We start from the raw sequence: 18,758 nt of genomic DNA on the forward strand, positions 1-18,758 counted from the left end.
GAGTGCCGGAGGCGGTTGTCATGGTGACAGGAGCCGCCAATTCGGGTAAGAGAAGGAAAATTAAGATTTTTTCCTTTGCGAACCTCTCTCGCTTCCCACCTTATATTGTTATCCCTCCAGAAAAGGGAGCCGTGATCGGACGGAAAACCGGCTCTGTGGGAATAGTTGACATGGGGTGCATGCAAGCCGAGATTGCACGCGTCCGTTTTAGTTGCCTGGTTGCAACTCCACTACGTTAAATTGCACCTTGATGTCAAGTACGGTGCAATGGCTGGAATAAGATGGCGGTTGCAATTGTTGTTGTGGTCCATGATGTAGCGCAAATGTCTCGAGTTTTTGCCTTAAAATGTCAGTTTGGATTTTCTACATGCAGTCCATAATACTGTACAAATGAATATGCAGTTGGAAAAAGTAATAAGTGGCGTACAGCTGGTCCACGAGTTACGACTACAATTGAGCCCAAAATTTGTTGCTAAGCAAGACAGTCTTAAAGTGAGTTTTGCCCCATTTTATGACCTTTCTTGCCAGTTGTTAAGTGACTCACTGCAGTTGTTAAGTTAGTAATGTGGGTTGTTAAGTGAATCTAGCTTCTTCATTGACTTTGCTTATCAGGTTGCAAAAGGTGATCACATGACCCTGGGACACTGCAACCGTCATAAATATTATGAGTCAGTTGCCAAGCATCTGAATTTTGGTCATATGACTATGGGTATTCTGCAATGGTCATAAGTGTGAAAAATGGACATAAGTCACTTTTTCAATGCCATTGTAACTTCCTACGGCCACTAAATGAGCACTACCTGTATTTCAACAGGCAAAAACTGTTATGTCTCCTGCCATTTCAGTGATGCCTATGAGGATTCAGATTGTTGGGGGTAATATGCTGACTCTGTAAACCGCTTAGAGAGGCTGTAAAGCACTGTGAAGCGGTATATAAGTCTAAGTGCTATTGCTATTTATGGGACTGTTGTGTTTTGATTGTGTTACTAGAACAATGCTGGGGAGAAGGCACAAAACTGGCACTTGCACTAGTTTTCTGACATTAGAGGTACCATATTTGGGCTGTCAAAATGCTGAGATGACAGTAAAGCCTAGTAATTGTCCAGATATTTTCCCAGAATTTGTAGCTGTACCCACAGGGAAGGCTTCCATTCAAATTAATTCAGTAGCTGAATAAGAAGCTGGAAATAAATCACAGGGGTAGTAACTGTAACCATTAAATACACAGGTGTATGCTCCTCAAGAGAAAGGGTACAACAAATGTAAATAAAATACATGGGAGAGATATCACTCTGGCAACAATGATACATATGATGAAGGCTACATTTTCCCAGTAGTACTTTTGGGCTGTGAAAGTTGGATGATCAAAAGATTGCAAGAAGAAAGTATACACTTTTGAATTGTTGTAGTAAACAAAAATAGTTAAATACTTTGTCCTCTGAGCGTATTTTCATATCCTAATTACTTAAATGTTTCTCATCAGTTAAAAGAACAGTCTTGATACAGGCCCTTAGTAAAAAAATAGAACTCTCCAGCTTAACTACTTGATGAATTAATTGGGCTCTAAAAATGAAAGCTATCCAGTTGCTGAAATTTCTGAAAGAGAATTTATCCTATTCTCTTTAGCATGTACTATTTTAAAAATTCAGGGAGACTCTTGTGGGCTACCAAGAGCTTGACAAACAAATGATTCCATAACAGATGACAAAAAAAGAACCCTGGCTGTCCATAAGAGGATTAAAAATGAAGCTAAAACTTAAATATTTAGGATAGAAAATATGAAGGCAAGATGCTTAGATGCTTGGGATAATTGAAAATAAAACAGATTGACAGAAATCAAAATTGCTAAATATTATCACTGATGACACACACAAAGAAACAAAAAAAATCCATTGACTCCTTTCACTGGGCCATTGTCTTTGCAAAGCTGATCATATGTTTATTTATCCATCCATTCATCCATCCATTCATCTGCATCAATTGCTCAAGCAATTCTGGGTATTACAGATATTAAGATAATGGTGAGCCAGCAAAGAATGTATTGTCATTATATTAATGTGTTTATATTAATTTATGAAACATGAAAAGGCTACCATTGCCAAAATCTTCTACTTTACAAGTGACTTTGTCTTTCCATATTATTTCATATAATATTTGGTTACTTCCGAAGTCTGTATAAATGTTTTTTGAGATTATACACTCATTGACACTTTTTCAAATAGAGAAAAATTACACTGACACAGGAGGTAATAATAAAAATAATACAGCAAGAAGGGAATTCAAATGATCATGCTGTCTTGGGTCTTTCAAGAAGGCTTTTTACTAGCAAATTTACCAGATGAAGTGATTAGAATGTTCTGGAATCACACAATATGGTAGTTGCCAAGGGCAAATACACAGTCCTGGGAAAAGGTATAGCAAAGGTGACCAACCGTCCTCCTTTAGGGAGGACAGTCCTCCTTTTGTGAGTTCTGTCGTCCCTTGAAAAGTATCCTCCTACATGTCCTCCTTTTCAATATTTGAAGACTAATCTGCAAGGCTTTTTTTTCTCATAGAACGCTTAGAACGGCGTTCCGGCACCTTTTTTTGATGGTTTTTTTTCAACTTTTGCATGAACTATGCTACTCCCCCTATTGGCTTTCGAAAGCCAATAGGAATTGCTGCTGAGCGCGCTAAAACACCCGGCCAGCAAACTTTGCACATGTAAGTTGTCTGCAGTGAAGGCGAATTGGCAGGAACTTTGCATCCCTCCCTGCTACCCAACTACACCATCTCCTACCTGGAGGAGACTGGAGCGGTGATGCCACGGTAACTTTCTCTTGATCTTCAGCCCTGCAAGGGCAATAATGGCTGCGGGCGCAAGAGGCAGGGGTGGCGGGGCTGCTGCGGGCGGGGGTGTGAGGGGCGGTGGTGGCCAGCTGCCCCCGTGGGGCCTGCTCTACACAGAGCTGTGCAGGGTGGGCGGTGGTGCTGGCGGGGCGGCTGCGGGCGGGCTGTGTCGATGGCGGGCTGCCCCCCAGGGCCGGAGCCGGTGCAGCTGGTGCTTTGGGAGCCGCAGGGCCTGCTCTACATGGCGGGGCAGCAGTGCTGGCGGGGCAGCTGTGGGCGGGGGCGCGGCATGTAAGCATAATTACAATATAAAATGTTGTTACAAATGTTTTTTATTATGCATTTATCATATTATAGTGTATTCTGTATTATTGTTGCAATGAATAAAATGTTTATTTTATTGATATTTTTTTCTTCAATTTATTTGTGTCCTCCTTTTCATTGTAAAAAAGTTGGTCACCTTAGTATAGCAGCTTTAAGGAGGTGCAATACAAGTTCAATATGCACATCCTGCATGCTCTGAAAATATTTTTTTGTCTTAAAATTGGAAGTGCTACATAGCTTTAAAAAGTATATGCTGCCAGACATAACTTGTTAGAGAAATTCAGAATATCCAGTGTTCCTTGGAACCCCTCCTGTTTTAAGATTGTCAATTAAAATCTTCAACTGAATATTCTGCCCATATTTTAAAGTCTAAAAATATGGCTTTGTCCTTTGGTCTGGGGCCCCAACAGTGGCTTACTATTTTGTGGGTGGCTGCCAGGTGGCTAACAGAGAAGATCTTGGCTTTTAACTTTTAACTTCCTTATTGAATTTTTCTAATTGTAACTGTTTTCAGCACTTTTTATCTTTTCAGTCTATTGTAAGCCTCCCAGAGTTGCTGTATGAGCAACACAGGCGGCATAGAAATTTAATAAATAAAATAAATATGACAAATAAACACTGGTGAAAAATCAGTAGGAGAAATAAAGATGTGATCTTAAAAACTGTTTTAATGTTTGAGATGTGATCTTAATAACTCATAGATCTCTTTATCAATTTTTTTCAGGATATTGTATTACAATGGCTTCTCAAGAGAGGATCAGGCCTGTGGTAAAAGGAACTGGATTTTGGCATGTTCCCACTGTGAAGGAATATAGCCAGGAAACGCAAGAGCTGTTAAAAGGTAATCAAGCAGAATAGAAAAGTATCTCAGGAAGTAATGCTCCCCAGTCCTGGTTATTATCTTGTTGCATTTTAAAACTACTACCTAAATTACTGTTTGTACAAATTGAGAATGTAAGTTAAGGATCCCTAGTCTTTGATGATTTTAGTGACTGTAGAAAAAAGCCTGTGTTGAATTTCTTCCTTAATATGAGTTATAAATTCTTGCATACCTTTCTCCACAGCAGCTAATCACAAGATCTAGTCATGCCAATAAAGTTATAAGCTGAAAACTGGTTACAGGAAAAAAATACAGCCTTTTGAATACTACTTGTTTAAAGTAAAAAAACCCAGAAAAAACTTCACTTTGGATTTCTGTATTCCAGAATAACAACAATAATAAAAATAGTTTTGTGGAGAAAACCCGTTGTTGCAATTGGTTAGATATTCTGAAAAGGGGTTTGAATATTAATTATGCTATAGTATTCTACAATTGGATGCCCTTCAATTATATTTATATCCAAAAGAGAGCAGGAAGACATCTCATTGGAAAAGGCTGCTATATTGGACTATAGCTTTATAGCATTTGTGGGTATCTGTTCTCAAGGCTTGGGATTCCTTTTTATATGTAGGTACTGTTCGGGTAAATCTGTTTCTGCAAAGGTAGTGATGTTGTTGTTGCTGATCTGTATAGATATTTTTTCTCTTTCAGTGATGATGCAAGAATCTAAGCTTACTTGTTTCCAGCAACGCCATCTTGTAAATTGCATGAAACGTAAGTATGCCTAAAATTGCATGAAACGTAAGTATGCCTCTTTAAAGTCTGCAAAGCTATTAGTTCTGGTTTTCGGATTTCTAAATTTAGTTCAGCCACTTGACTTTCTCCAGCTAAAAAAACAAACTGTTCCCTTGCAAAAGAAATGTATATAAACTCAGGAAGTGAACAGAACATTAATGGAATACAGTTAAGTCACAGATGATGAATACCTCTTAATAAACTCTAGTTTATCCAACTCTCTAGAACCATAAGGAATCTTCTGTAAAAGTTTGGGATTGTCAGCATGTATTATAAAGGTAGGTCGAGGGACTATTTAGTTTTAAATAATTCTGAATTCATATTAAAACATGAATCATTCCTATTATACATTTTCTTTTTATGCATTTATAAGAAGCCAATTTACAGAATCCCTCCTGAAATATTAAATTGGAACACATATTTGTACCTAGCAATTTAACCTTGGGGTCAAATCTAGACACTGCCAAGAATACTACATGGACATATCTAAGAAGCTGCCAGAGACTGAGTTTGGCTGAAAGGAGACTCTGCCATGTATACTTAAAATGGTACATGCATGCCACCAGCTTTACATTTACTTCCTTTCTGACCAATCTTTGCCCTTCTTTCTTAGGTGGTGATGCTTTCCCCATACAGTGTTATCCAACATCCAGCAGAGAACCAGAGTTTCCAAAGCCTGTATCATCAAAGATTATTTTGACCACCAGTCCCTTTGGTAGACCTCACCTCCGGCCTGCAGAAATTTGCCGTGCAGGAAATGCATATATCAGAGAAAAATTCAAACCTCAAGCCACTCGTAAGCAAGAAACATTTGCAAATGATAAATGCAGGAATCGAGAGATAAATAACAATGATTATACTTATTATTTACAAGTAATCTTTGTTCAGCTACTGTACTGCTTGGGCAGCAACCACTTGTAGTTACCACAGTGATGAAAATTACTTTACAACCTATGAAAATATAACTTTGCAACCAATGACCACATTTATGTTCACCATTTCACACGGTACATGTTGTCCATTGCCTGATCTGCTTTTTTTTCCCTTTACCTCCTTTACAGTACAAAAGGATTGCCTAAGCTGCTTCTCTCTTCAATGCAGAGGGTCACTGAAAAGTGCTAACCCCAATTCTGTGATTTTAATTACTTGATTAGAACCCTGGATCTGCACCGTTGCTGTCTGAAATTGACAAGACCATAATCGATGTCTCACTCAAGGCCTTTATTTGCCTCCTAAGTGGCTCAAGCCTCCCATGTGTGCTGGCAAACAGCTGATGATCTGTATTCCACATTGTGTGCCTGCTTACTTCTTATAATCTCTTCCTCTCCAATGAATGTAGATACAAACATGAATGATCTAATTCCCTTGCTAATTATCCCAGGACTGAAGTGAGCACCCAAAATGGTGAAAAGGAGCCTTAAGATTTGCCCTTTTACCTGGCTTCCTTGTGAGTCAAGTTCCAGAAACCTTCCCTGCTGTTTGAGGTCATATCCTTTTGATGTTGTAAAGTTGATGTAAAATTGTAAACACAGTGACATATTTTTCCCGCTTAGCTGCCATTTTGCTTAATGACTGATTGGTGGTTCCCAGTTGCAGTAGTTAAAGAAGGACTACCCGCTGAAAGGCTTGATGAATCTAAATGATCTGCCAGATTAGTGCAACTCTTCAAAGAGAAATGTCTGAGAAAGAATATGATAACCAAGGGAATGTCTTGTGTGCAGAAGTACTAAAATTCTCTCCATTTAGCAGTCTCAACTGCTGCCATTTGTGTATCAGGCTTCATTTGTACTCATTTGCTTAGACATTTTAAATTTGTCTTCTTTTGAACACAGTCTGTTCTTTATGTTTTGCATTGTGTGGTAATTTTTATTTACTATTTAGTAGGTTAGGATAAGGTTGGTCAGAAAGAATAGTTTTCCTACAACCACTAATATATAAATGCCTGAGATTTGAATCAAACCGTGAATTGCTGAGCATCAAGCTTCAGCAATCCAAAATTCAAACAAGTCCATGGTCCTTCTTCCCAAATGTGAAGTGTGGGGGGGAGGAACAGTCAGCTATCCTATCCAGGAATCCTGATCAATATTTTTATAATCAGTAATAATATTTCTTTTGTATTTACAGGAGACCTGGAGAAGGAGAAAGAAAGACTGCAAAACATCTTAGCAACAGGAAAGGACAAAGTGGAGAAGAAAACTCAGAAGAAACCAGTCAAGGTAGAAGAAACAGTACTAGAGCTGGACCGATTTGATGAATGTAAGTAGACCTCCTTAGTTAAAAGGATACACTCTGGCAGGGTTCATGCCATACATTAGCTTAGGATAAAAGGTTGGTTGTAGTTCAGGAACTCAAACATTTACACCCACAGGCACCACTGGAATACAGATATAATACAAAGAACTGCAATAGAAGGACTGTGGCAAAAGAAAGCAAAGATGGTACCACATGGTAATAGGTACATTACGTGCAATCCTAAAACAACTGGATCACTACTAGAACACCATCAGCATTGACAAAATCCCCATCAGTCAATTGTAAAAGGCAGCTGTCCTTGAGAAGACTCAATTGGTTGATAAAAATACCAAATCCAATGTAAACATTTGTCTGTGTGATGATCCCTAATTTATAATGCTAATCCACTTACTGAATTGGCATCATACATTGAACCAGAAGATAAGCAAACATGCTATGTTCATATAGTATGCCACCACTAAAAACTAAGATTAGCTCTAACCAAGTTAGATGTTAGATCCACACCATTAGGATGTGTAAAATGCAGCTTCTAAGAATTGACCTGATCTGATTAAAGCGTGTTCTATGAATACTGCCTGTTTGTAGCTAGTAGACATTTATTCCCTCCTGCTTGTCTCCTTAGATTCTGAGCACTGTCAGATCAGTGGCTTACGTGCTATACTGTCTTTGCAAAAGATTGCTCATACTTCCAGGATGAAGCACAGAAAACCACCCTTATCCCACTAATGCAGTATGGCAGAATCATTACTTTAGCATAGTGTTGTAGACTACTACCCAGGATGACACCAAACCATTTGATGCAACGGTTTCTAGAATGCTTTGATATACAGAGGACTTCATGGTCGACTCAATGACTGCAAGGTGCCCAGGTCCTCTGGTTGTAAAATAAGCCCAAATCACCACCCTTCCACCACCGTGCTTGACAATTGGTATGAGATGTTTGTGCTGATGTTTGGTGTTTGCCAAACATGGCACTGTGCATTATGGCCAAACATCTTTACTTTGATCTCATCTGTCCAAAGGAGAGTGTTCTAGAAGACTTGTGATTTGTTCAGATGCAACTTTGCAGACCGAAGCTGTGCAGCCATGTTCTTTTTAGAGGAAAAGAGGCTTTCTCCTGGTAACCCTTCCCAAAAAAACCATACTTTAGTTTTTTTCTAATTGCACTGTCATGAACTTCAACATTTAACATGCTATATGAGGCCTAGAGAGTCTGAGATGTAACTCTTGGATTTTTTGCAATTTCTGTGACCTTTGCCCGGCCTGACCTTGGGGTGAAGTTGCTGGGACAGCCACTCCTGGGAAAATTGGAAACTGCCTTGAATGTTTTCCACTTGTGAATAATCTTCCTCTCACTGTAGAATGATGGGTTTTAAATTGTTTGGAAATGGCCTTATAATCCTCCCCAGACTGATGGGCAGCAACAATTGTTTCTCTAAGACAGTGGTTCTCAACCTTTTTAATGCCGCGACCCCAACCGGTCGTAAGTCGAGAACTAAACCGGTCATAAGTCGAGGACTTTCCCTGCCCGGGAGCGCCGCGCATGCGTGGTTCCGCCCCCTGCGCCGGCCGAGGCATAGCTGGCAAGCGGCAGAGACGGAGCAGGCTGACCACCAGCTGGCCCAGCCCAAGGGAGGTAAGGCACCCGCCGGAAAAGGGGGAAAAAATGGCGGACAAAAAAAATGGCAGACAGCCTTGCTTGGCGACCCCCATGAAATGGTCGATCGACCCCAAATGGGGTCCCGACCCATAGGTTGAGAACCACTGCTCTAAGATCATTGCTGATGTCTTTCCTCTTTTTGCCATTGTGTTAACACACACCTCAATGCTGAAGACCAGCAAACTCCTAAACCTTGGGCTTTTATAGAGATAGTCACACTTGCTGATGATCAACTGATCGAGGATACTTGATTAGCAGCACCTGGCTGCTACTTAGCCTCTTCATAGCTATGAAAGCAGTTTTTCACATGTAGCTGCTCCATTTTGGCTTTCTTTTTGTAAAATAAATGACGACATGGTGTAATATGTCATGTGTTCTTGTTCATCTGAGGTTAGATTTATCTACTTTTAAGAACTGCTAAGGACCAAATTATTTTTTTTATTATGTCCTGATAAGTAAAACCATAGAACTCAAAAAGGGTGCACTTTCTTTTTCACATAACTATATAACACAATGCATCTATTTTCCCCCAATGGAAGCGGTGGTCATGAACAGGTTTAAATAGCATACAGAGAATTAATGTAGCATGTTTCAATGTTGTTTTTTATTTCATGTTGATGCTGTTGCAAGCCTCCCAGGGTTATGACCCATAAGATGGGCTGCTACAGACGTCTTTTAAATAAAATGGGAAAATAATTATTCAAACTTCAGAAGAACAACTATGTTCCTTCCCCTTAATCTTTCATTCCACATTGCTTCATTTGTCTTTGTGCTCAGTGGTGAATGAAATTCAAGATCGACAAAATTTCCTGTCAGAAATGGAAGCATTGGGACAGAGCAAAGCGTATCAAGGAATTATCCAAACCGAAATATCACAGGTACTTGGTAATTCTGACCTTAAATGCAATCTTTTTTTCATTTGAAAATTGGACATGATGATATTTTGAGAAAGTGGGGAAAGATTTAGCAGAGGGGCATGTGTGTATCTAAAGCAAAAAGAACCTTTTAAAAATGTTATAGTGGAGGTGGTAATACATCTTCATCTGGAGTAAGACTTGTGTATTATCTTGTAAGAAAATTAAAATTTATTGAATTCTTATTATGTCTCCTTTTTCTGCTGTTTGCAGAAGCTCCGGGAGATGGAGATGATTGACAAACAGAGAACAGCAGAACTAAAACAGGCAATAGCCAAGTCTTTCAATATAGGCATCAAACATGACAATCCAAGCACGGTTCAAGTAGACCAATAGTCCCCCCCCGCCACACACACACACACACACACACACACCCCTACGGATATAACTCCTTTACCCTTACTTTTTCTGCAGACATAAGAGAATGTGAAGAATATTTTATTAGTACAGTTTTGACTCTTTCGTGGCAAGTACCTGTAGAATATATTTAATGTCCAGAAATATTGTATGACTCTGGAAAAGTAGGAACAACCTGTTTCAATATGTAATGGCAGGAAGCCTTTTCAAAAATGTGATCCAGAAACAAAAGGGTTCAAATGAATCACAAGGTTAGAATGAGTATCAGCTTGCTTGCCTTGACAAACAAGAGGAAAGTATTTCTACATACTTCATCTCTGGAAAAAAGCATCTATGTTTCTACCATTTATGTGCTGCTGTTTTTTAGAATTAGAATAGATCAAAAATATTTTATATATGATTCTGCCATCAACTGGGATGCTGCTTCCACTCAAAACTTGTTTCTCACTCATCATATAACTCTTAAGCGAACAGTGGTGACTATTCTATCGGAGTATGAAAGAGAAAATTGGAAGATTTTAGATGGCAGTTATTTTTGATGAATGCTTCTTCAGTAAAATTACAGACATAGGACCATTTTCATTATGACTATTCACATGTCTGTCACTTGTTTAAAAAAGACTTAATATCACAAAAGTAATTGGACAAGAGTAAGGGATGTTTTCTCATTGTCACACTTTTTGCTTTGGTCCAGCTCACTTTTGATAGTTGTATATTACTCCACTTGTAAAAAAAAATAAAAGTCCTGAGAATTTTGTAATTTTCTATTTTTCATTCCATATACCGTAATGTATTGTGTTCACTTTCTGCCAAGACATCTCAAACTATAGAAACAAACACAAAATATAGTGGTTTTATTGGTTTTATTATTGATCTCATCTGTGCCCATCAGTGGAGATTGCAATTAACACAGGATAATTATGTTCACCAGAATCTGATATTTTCTGATGGGAATGTATCTGATGACATTTTAAAAGATTGACTGTTTTGTTTTTTATAAGAGAGAAAGTTATGCATTGGACCACCTTGTAGCTGAGAGCAAGAATCTTGTAGAGGCTGAGAAGGTGGTCCCAATCAGAGCTGACACCACCAATGAATTTGGTTCTGCTTTGAAAGGGTCTAACCCCTAACTGCTGCTTTCCAGACGTGTTGAATTATCCATCACCCCCAACTAGTATTAAAATGATATACTGGCTGACAAAATGTACATGGTAGTATAACACATCTGGAGGGCTCCAAGTTAGGGAGGGCATTCCAGGCTGAATATCTCAGTCAAGGACTATTTGCCAATTCATCACATTTGAATAAAGCAGCACAGCAATTTGCTAATACGAACTCAAACCAACACCTATAATATTATCAACATTTAACTCAGACCAAACAAACATCTCAATAAATAGTCCCTCAAGTTAGAGAAGCCAGAAGAGAAAAAAAGATATTCTCCCCTCTGAATTCATACACACAAACAAAACTAAAACAAAGCTGAAAGTCAGGTAGAGGGTGGGAGTTTGGCTACAAAAATTATAACTCTTAGGGGAAAAAAAACATGCACATAAAACCTGAGGGGAGGGCGCTAAGAATGAATTACAATGGTACCTTGTTGATACTGAATACAGCTTGACATCCTCTTCTGGCCCTAATGTTTGGCAGGCAATGAGTTATTCTCCCAGTCTGCTGTGTCCCCTGACATATATAGCAGCAGCAGCAACTAATGGGATTAAAAAGATCCAGTTGTTTTCCATTCACACCTGGACAAATCTACCCTCTGACAGCATGGCTGGTCATGCTGGGAACTGCAATTGGCTTTACAACACATGCCAAAGCTGTCTTAACCTTTCCTCTATGGTTTGTTAATTGGTCGCCAAGAGAATCGGCATTCACAGCATAGTTATCTTCTTTGGTGGCAGAGAAATCTTCCAGAAATAGAGTATTGGTTAGATTTTTGGCTGTTTTTGCAGACTTTATAATAGACGTTTCTGGAATCAATATATAGTATTTTAAAAACTTAAGCCCACAATAAAAAATCTGCCCTGAAAGCCCAATTTTTTTTTGAATGATCAAAGAAGAAAAAAAGAATAAGAAAAGGAATTCAGAAGAGATATCCAGAGGCTCCCAAACTGCAATGGGGATTCTCTTCTTCCTCCCTCCCCCAAGAGATTATTAGGCACATGTGACTATCACAGTTAAAGGAGAACAATTAGTGCAACTTTCCCCAAGACACTCATGATTAAAAGTTCTGAACAGTCAAAGATATAATAGGTGCACAACTGAGGAAGTCTAAAGCTATTTTATTTGTCCATTCCCATCCCCACCTTGAAAGAGAAAATGGCAAACAGCTTCTTCCTCCATGTCTGCCCCTTATGTAATGTGCTCATAAGACTTGCCATATTTCCCCCTTCTCTAGGCAAAGGAACACCTGCTGCTGGAAGGTAGTAGGATTTTTACAAGATAAAGCCAGCTTTGGTGTATGGCAAGGCACAACCTTCTTTTTAAAAAATGGGCAAAAGCAGGAAGCCATCCTACTTGCCAGGTGTGCCCAGCTAAATGAGGCTGAGCAGTCAAAGAGACTAGCAGCCCCTCCTTGCTCTTCTAGCTGCCAGCTGCTTTAGCTTTTTTCCTTGGGGGATCTGCTTTTTGAGTCAGGTTTATTTCCAAGTAACTTCAGCACTTTCATTGGTTTGAATTTTCCTTTCTTCTTGCTATCTGCCTCAGAGTCCTTGTGAAATTCTGGAGAGAGAAAGGATTAGGGTTAGTGGGATGCAATGTGGAGAGAGGAAGGGGAGATTAGGAGCAGAGAAAGCTCACTTAGAATCAGTTATACCACTCAACTGTCTTTGCCTAAACTGAACAAAATTGCAAAGCTCTTGGTTTTCAGAAACAATTCTTCCTAACCCTACCTCATCAAGCACTGAACTAGCCCAATGTCCTTTCTATACATATGGAAAGGCTTTTTTAAAATACAGATGCTTAAGCAATACGTCCAGAAAATGCCTCAATGACAGGATTTACAGGAATGTAAATTTTACATTTTAAATTTTATATTTAGTGATTGTAACATTCAGAACTTGTACATGCCTATTATCTAAGAATATAAATTTATTTATCTGCATGTTTTCTAAAATTTTGATCAGCCTGGAATCAGAGCTAGCAAAGTTTACAGAATTTTGATCAGCTTGGAATCAGAGCTAGCAAAGTTTACAGAATCAGATTTTTTTTCCTCCTCCTGTATTGGATTAAGAAAGATTTTCAGATGGCAAATATTAAGACCACAATAGCCACTGAACATGTTCATGACTCAATCTGCACCACTCTGGGAATGAAAATAGAATCTCAGTTTAGAATTATTACAGTGTGCTCAGAATCAGCCAGCATGTATGCTGCGATTCTCCAGGTCAAAGAAAAAATCATGTTCTCTCGGCAATGAACTGTTCTTGTTACAGAACAAGTTTCTAGTGTTTATGACTGTGAAAAAGTTTTGAAAACATAATAAAATCCCAAATCACAAAGGAGGCTGGATTTCCAATATTTTGGGCAGAACTTCTATGACGTCTATTTGTTTTTGCTCTGCAGCTATCAAAATCAATGTGAAATAACAAAATTAAGTGCACGTCCCTGAAAAATGTTCATGGCTTGCATTCTTTCCTTAAGATATCTGCTTCAAAGGAAAGGAGGGTTGCCCTCTTCTATACTGGCACTGGAGGAGAAAGGCAGATTTAGATTCATTGGTACAATTCCTCAGTTTACCTCCTCTTTTCACATAGCTTTCTCTGATCCCTAAGCTAAAAGTGATTTGCTACTCCTGTGTTGGCAAAGGGAAATTCCCTTGACCGAAGAGCGGTACACTCCTTCTATCTGGGATGGTCGTCCTCTTCCACCGAGCGTGCAGCTTCGTGAGGGACGCACATGGAGAGGTGAGGGAGGAAGGGGACACCCGCCTAGCCAGCCAGATCACCCGAATCAACCCTGGCGATCATGGGGTGACAGATGTCGCAGCCAGATAGCCCTCACATCCATCAATGGCAAAGGGAAAGAAACTTCCCTCTCCCTTGGTTCATGGTAACAAATGTGCTGCCCCTTTTGGCAAAGATGTTCCCTCACAACAGAGAAAGTGTGTCAACACCACATATTGCCAAAGCCAGTTTAGGATGAAGAAACATTACTTTATATTCCCCACTTCTAATTCCTCCCATCTGCAAGAAGCAAGAAGTATACTTTGCTGCTATGATGTGTTGTGGAAAAGAGGGTAAGTTACTTAGATGTATTTGGTTTGTATTTTATACCTAATTATATAATTAGCTTTTGTCGGGATAGAACTGAAGTTAGCTTGGGTACAGACATTTAACATATTTTGTACAGAAGACAAACATATTTAATTAGTAGTTGAACAACAATATCAGCGCATAATTCTGCGAACAACAACTGAATCTGAAACTGGGAAGTCTGACTGGATCTCATTCTTCTTACCTTTTTTTTTAATCATGGCTTCCAACATTTTATCCTCCTCTTCCTCCCTGGCAAAACAAGAAAAACAATCAGATTCTGTTTTAGTCAACGTAGCCAAAGTGGGATTGATTAGAACAACAACAAACCAGAGATGAGCTACTATTTGGTGTCTAAAGTCTGAAATTAATATTTAAGCAGGTGAAGATCCAAATAGGGAAAATGCATCACACACATGCTGTGGCCTGAATTTTCAATTAAAAAAAGTTTTTAAGTTGTATTAAATCTATTTTGGGATATTCATTACAGTTTGTGAATGTATCCTTCTTGAAAAGATAGCTAATGGTGGCAGAGGATTCCTGGAGCTGCAAATTGCCCACCCCTCTCCTACATATACTAACACTACCCTTTTGCTCAAATTACTAGCATCACCCTGGCTTTGGTTATCAAAGAATTAATAGTAAGAATCACACATGCAATTATGCTTTGCGGTGCTACTATCAACATTTCTCAGGCCAATTGTTTTCAATGAACCAAAGATGCACCCATTTGCTTTTCATTTCACTACCTTTGCCGATCCTCATCCAGACTGTTAACAATGGCATTCCGTTGTTCAATAATGGTTACAAGCTCCTCCATCAATACCTTCTCTCTGATCCGGTCATCATCTGTCCAGTCTTTATCTAACCCACAACAGAAAAAGAGGAAACATTATATAATAAAGACAACTTATACTCTATGAAATGTTACATGAGAAAAGTGCTTTTGACCCCCCCCCATTATGAGTCTTCTTTAGTACGTATTATAAAGTGCTGAGACTGGTCAAAGTTTGCTTTTCTATCTTGCTGTATAGTGGCATCTTCAGTAACACAGCACCAGGATTCTGTAGAAATCCACTGCCATCAGAACAGGCTATAGTAGATTAATACTAGGCAGATTCCTATATTTTAGGTGCCAGTAAATTTCTTGCCTGAAAATGAACAATGAGCTGACCAAAAATATATTAAAAGGCGGGATTAAATACATAATAATCCGAAAACATTTGGATCACCACTTGAACACCATTGGTATCGACAAAATCACTATCAGTCAATTGCAAATGGCAGCTTGCATCCTGTGACAATACCTTTGACACCATCAAACAACATCTGCCTATCCCAGGTCCTTGGGAGATAATTGATAGGTGTATAAAAATGCCAAATCCAGTCTAAACATCTGGCTGATTATATGACTATGATTATTATTATCATTTATATTAAAGGATCAACTGTGGGCTCAATACACATTTGAATCCATTCATGAATCAGTAAGTTCTGATATCTTTCCGCCTACTTTTGGAGTTTTTTTGTTGGATTCTTGCTATTAGGGCAGAAATAGAGCGCAGGCAGAAAAGCTGTTGGTAGAAACAGAGCCTCTCCTTTTATAGAACAGTACTCCCTGCTGGCAGCCAAGTTATGTTGAAACAAATAAAAAACACAAAAAAGCAATAAACACAGCTCAGTTTTCCTCCATGTAATTCCTCCCAGATGTGTCAAACTGTTAATTCTCATTATTTCCCACCAGCAGAGCCCATGGATGACAATAATTGGATTAGGGAAGAGCCAAGCCTAGTGAGAGAACAGATGCTTATGATTTAAATAATTTCCTAATGCTACAACATATTTCACTTAAGATCATTTTTTAAAAAAGCAAAAAGCAGGCCAACACCCTTTAAGACTTGCCAGGTTTATTAAGAAGACATCGCAGTTCATACTCCACATCAGCTTGACGCTGCTCCAAGTTCTGCTGCTTAAAACTCAAAGAAGAAAAAGAGCGTGTATTATTGCCTTAATTATTGTAAAAAATTGATATACCAACTTTAAGGACCAACATAGTTCTCTCAAATCGGTAGTAAAAGAAAATAGGCTTTAGTCTCCTGCCTTTTCGTACAGTTTTCTGCTATGTAAGAAAGAAACTGCTTATGGCTGCCCCCATATTTGCATTTCTGTTGTCATTACTGAATTTGTTGCTATTAAATACTTAATGAAATCCAGATAAATCACTTTTTCCAAAGGTCAAAAGAGCTACTTTGAATGTTTTACACTCTTTTCTCTGCCCTTCTTACACATAATCAGCTGTTTTAAAACAATATTGAATTAAATAGGTAAGCATTCACTTTTATGGAATATCTTTCAGGACTGTCCATAGGAGGGAAAGCCAGTTCAATTTCTGATGCCACAAGTTTGGCAGGAAAGTTGCTTAACAATAAAAGAGTGCTTCAACCAGGGGCTTAGAAAGTATCAGATATTGGTAGGTAGCGGGCTAAATAGCATTAAATTGTTCAGTTCTACCATTTTAGCTTGGAAGATCTTCACAAGAAATGGTCCCTGGATTATCTAGATTCTGCTATGTTACTTCTATTTCTGTAGTACATTTGAGGGTGACTTTATTTCTGATTATATTGCTCCAAGATTCTTCCATAATTTTCCAGGGATATCAGTGGCATATAAGTAAATGAAAAAAACACCAGCCCATTTTGCTTCCATTATATGCGCCATATGCAGGAAAGTGCCCAGCTAATAAACTGCAGGCATTTTAGAAGGAGAGCCATATTAATTTATACTGGCGAAAAATCTGAAGTCTAATAGCAGTTTCTGACTAATAAATTTTATTAATTCATAAACTTTCATGAGCTGCAGCTCACATAACCAGATGCATAAATGAGGTGAACTGTGGCTTATGGAAATTTAGTGAGTTTTAATAAAATTTATTAAAAATCATTAAGTTGCAGGAAAACTGCTATCAGATTATTTTGATTTTTTTTTGCCAGCCAACAAATATAATTCATAGCATATTTATTCAAAAGTAAGTCTCACTGGACTCAATACATTAATAAGCATGTTTGAGATTGCAGTTTAAGTCAATTATTTGTACTCACATATAGATAAGTTCAGACTCCCGACGTACTAGCATATGTTTCTCATGAATCAGCTTAAACCAATCCACCAGCAAACCATCTTCAGGGACATCTGCCAATTAGAGACAGGGACAGTGTGAGGTCAGAAAAACACATTTCCTTTCCTTGTCCAGCCTTACGAGTAGTATCAGCTATCCTACCATTCTCTATACTACGGAGTTTTCTTTCCAGCTCAACTCCTCGGTGTTCTAACTCATCCAGCTGCTGCTCAATGCTGTCCATCTCACCATAAATATTCTCCACTGGGACGTACTGATCTGACTGAACCTATAAAAAAAAAGGAACCATATATTTTATTCCAAAGAAAAAAGCATCAGCTATTTCCAGAGTAGGCAGGAAGGAATATAGTTACTGATAATGAGCCGAAAGCAGGACAGAATTTGGGAGAAAATACAACATGCCAAGTTCCTTCTGACTTCTTGCCTAAAGCAGACATTGACTGCCTAGTTCCTTCACAACCATGAAAGGCAGGCAGGGAGTGGTTTATTTTATTTAACTAAACATTCATGCCTAAGGAAGCAAATTCACTGTTATCAGGAATCAGACTCCCCCCCCCCCCCATTCCATTGTGTCCGATTCTCAGAGATTGCCTGGACAAGTCCCCGGAGTTTTCTTGACAAGGTTTTTCAGAAGTGGTTTGCCATTGCCTCCTTCCTAGGGCTGATACAAAGTGACTTGCCCAAGGTCACCCAGCTGCCTTTATGCCTAAGGCGGAATTAGAATTCACGGTTTCCCAGTTTCTAGCCTGATGCCTTAACCACTACACCAAATTCACTCTCAATTTATGTCATTCTTTATGTTGTTTTATATAAAAGCTTAGGCAACTCTAGTCAAATTGTACATTTCAGTAAGAAGTTGGCATAGTCCGTACATGATACAAAGCTAAAGTACGTATTTCTACAAATCTGAATACATGCATATTATCTATGTATATCTATTTGTACATTTAAAGTAAGGAAAGAATGAATATTGCATGCACAGAGTTTGGGAGCACCCTTTTAGTCACCACTCGTAACACAGCCTTGAAAGAATGGAAAACTTCCAAGTGTTTCCTATAGTCAGATAAATATCTTTCTATCTTCGTTGCTGGAATTTTTTTCCATCTTCTTGCTGGAACTCTTCTAGCTTAAAAATTCTTTTAGGAAGTTTGAGATCTCCACACAGAATCCCAATAATATTCCAGTCTGGGGACAGTTAAGGCACTAAAATATACTATTTGACCAAGTTTGCCTAAATTTATGCATGCAGCTGTAATTTTGGCAATAACAATATATGGAAATCATTATAAAAAGAGAATTGGAGGTTGAAATGTTCGAGCCAAGTTCTAAGGCCACAATTTTGGAACCTGAGACAGTGACTTTTACTTTAGTGCAGTCTTCAGAAGAAGCCACTATACCATTACATAGTAAC

General features: G+C 38.6%; 2 protein-coding genes across 2 annotated transcripts in view; one reads left to right on the plus strand and one right to left on the minus strand.

Moving 5' to 3' along the window:
• The first annotated feature begins 6 nt into the window (after nt 1-6).
• CUNH22orf23 (chromosome unknown C22orf23 homolog) lies at nt 7-10,673 on the plus strand. Its single transcript, XM_015817262.1, has 7 exons — nt 7-45; nt 3,878-3,994; nt 4,685-4,747; nt 5,382-5,564; nt 6,893-7,024; nt 9,459-9,559; nt 9,809-10,673. Exons 1-7 carry the CDS (start codon nt 21-23, stop codon nt 9,929-9,931), a joined length of 744 nt encoding a protein of 247 aa, XP_015672748.1. The 5' UTR covers nt 7-20; the 3' UTR covers nt 9,932-10,673.
• A 136-nt stretch (nt 10,674-10,809) lies between these two features.
• The window catches only part of MICALL1 (MICAL like 1), a 36,140-nt gene continuing 28,191 nt past the window's right edge, over nt 10,810-18,758 (minus strand). The window contains exons 11-16 of the mRNA XM_015817264.1: nt 17,489-17,615; nt 17,310-17,400; nt 16,114-16,187; nt 14,961-15,075; nt 14,417-14,463; nt 10,810-12,679 (exon numbers count right to left, since the gene is read on the minus strand). Coding sequence (XP_015672750.1) covers nt 12,558-12,679; nt 14,417-14,463; nt 14,961-15,075; nt 16,114-16,187; nt 17,310-17,400; nt 17,489-17,615 — 576 coding nt within the window. The 3' untranslated portion in view covers nt 10,810-12,557. The remainder of the gene's footprint in view (nt 12,680-14,416; nt 14,464-14,960; nt 15,076-16,113; nt 16,188-17,309; nt 17,401-17,488; nt 17,616-18,758) is intronic.

This window comes from Protobothrops mucrosquamatus, unplaced genomic scaffold (assembly GCF_001527695.2).
Source record: "Protobothrops mucrosquamatus isolate PMUCROS unplaced genomic scaffold, P.Mucros_1.0 scaffold569, whole genome shotgun sequence".
In the NCBI taxonomy this organism is placed as follows: Eukaryota; Metazoa; Chordata; class Lepidosauria; order Squamata; family Viperidae; genus Protobothrops; species Protobothrops mucrosquamatus.

What these genes read in the sequence shown, in the direction of transcription:
- CUNH22orf23 (XM_015817262.1), top strand. Translation starts at nt 21, where the DNA reads ATGGTGACAGGAGCCGCCAATTCGG. An exon ending in AACGCAAGAGCTGTTAAAAG is followed by an intron (nt 3,995 to 4,684) that starts GTAATCAAGCAG and finishes TTTCTCTTTCAG; the next exon opens with TGATGATGCAAGAATCTAAG. An exon ending in GCTGGACCGATTTGATGAAT is followed by an intron (nt 7,025 to 9,458) that starts GTAAGTAGACCT and finishes CTTTGTGCTCAG; the next exon opens with TGGTGAATGAAATTCAAGAT.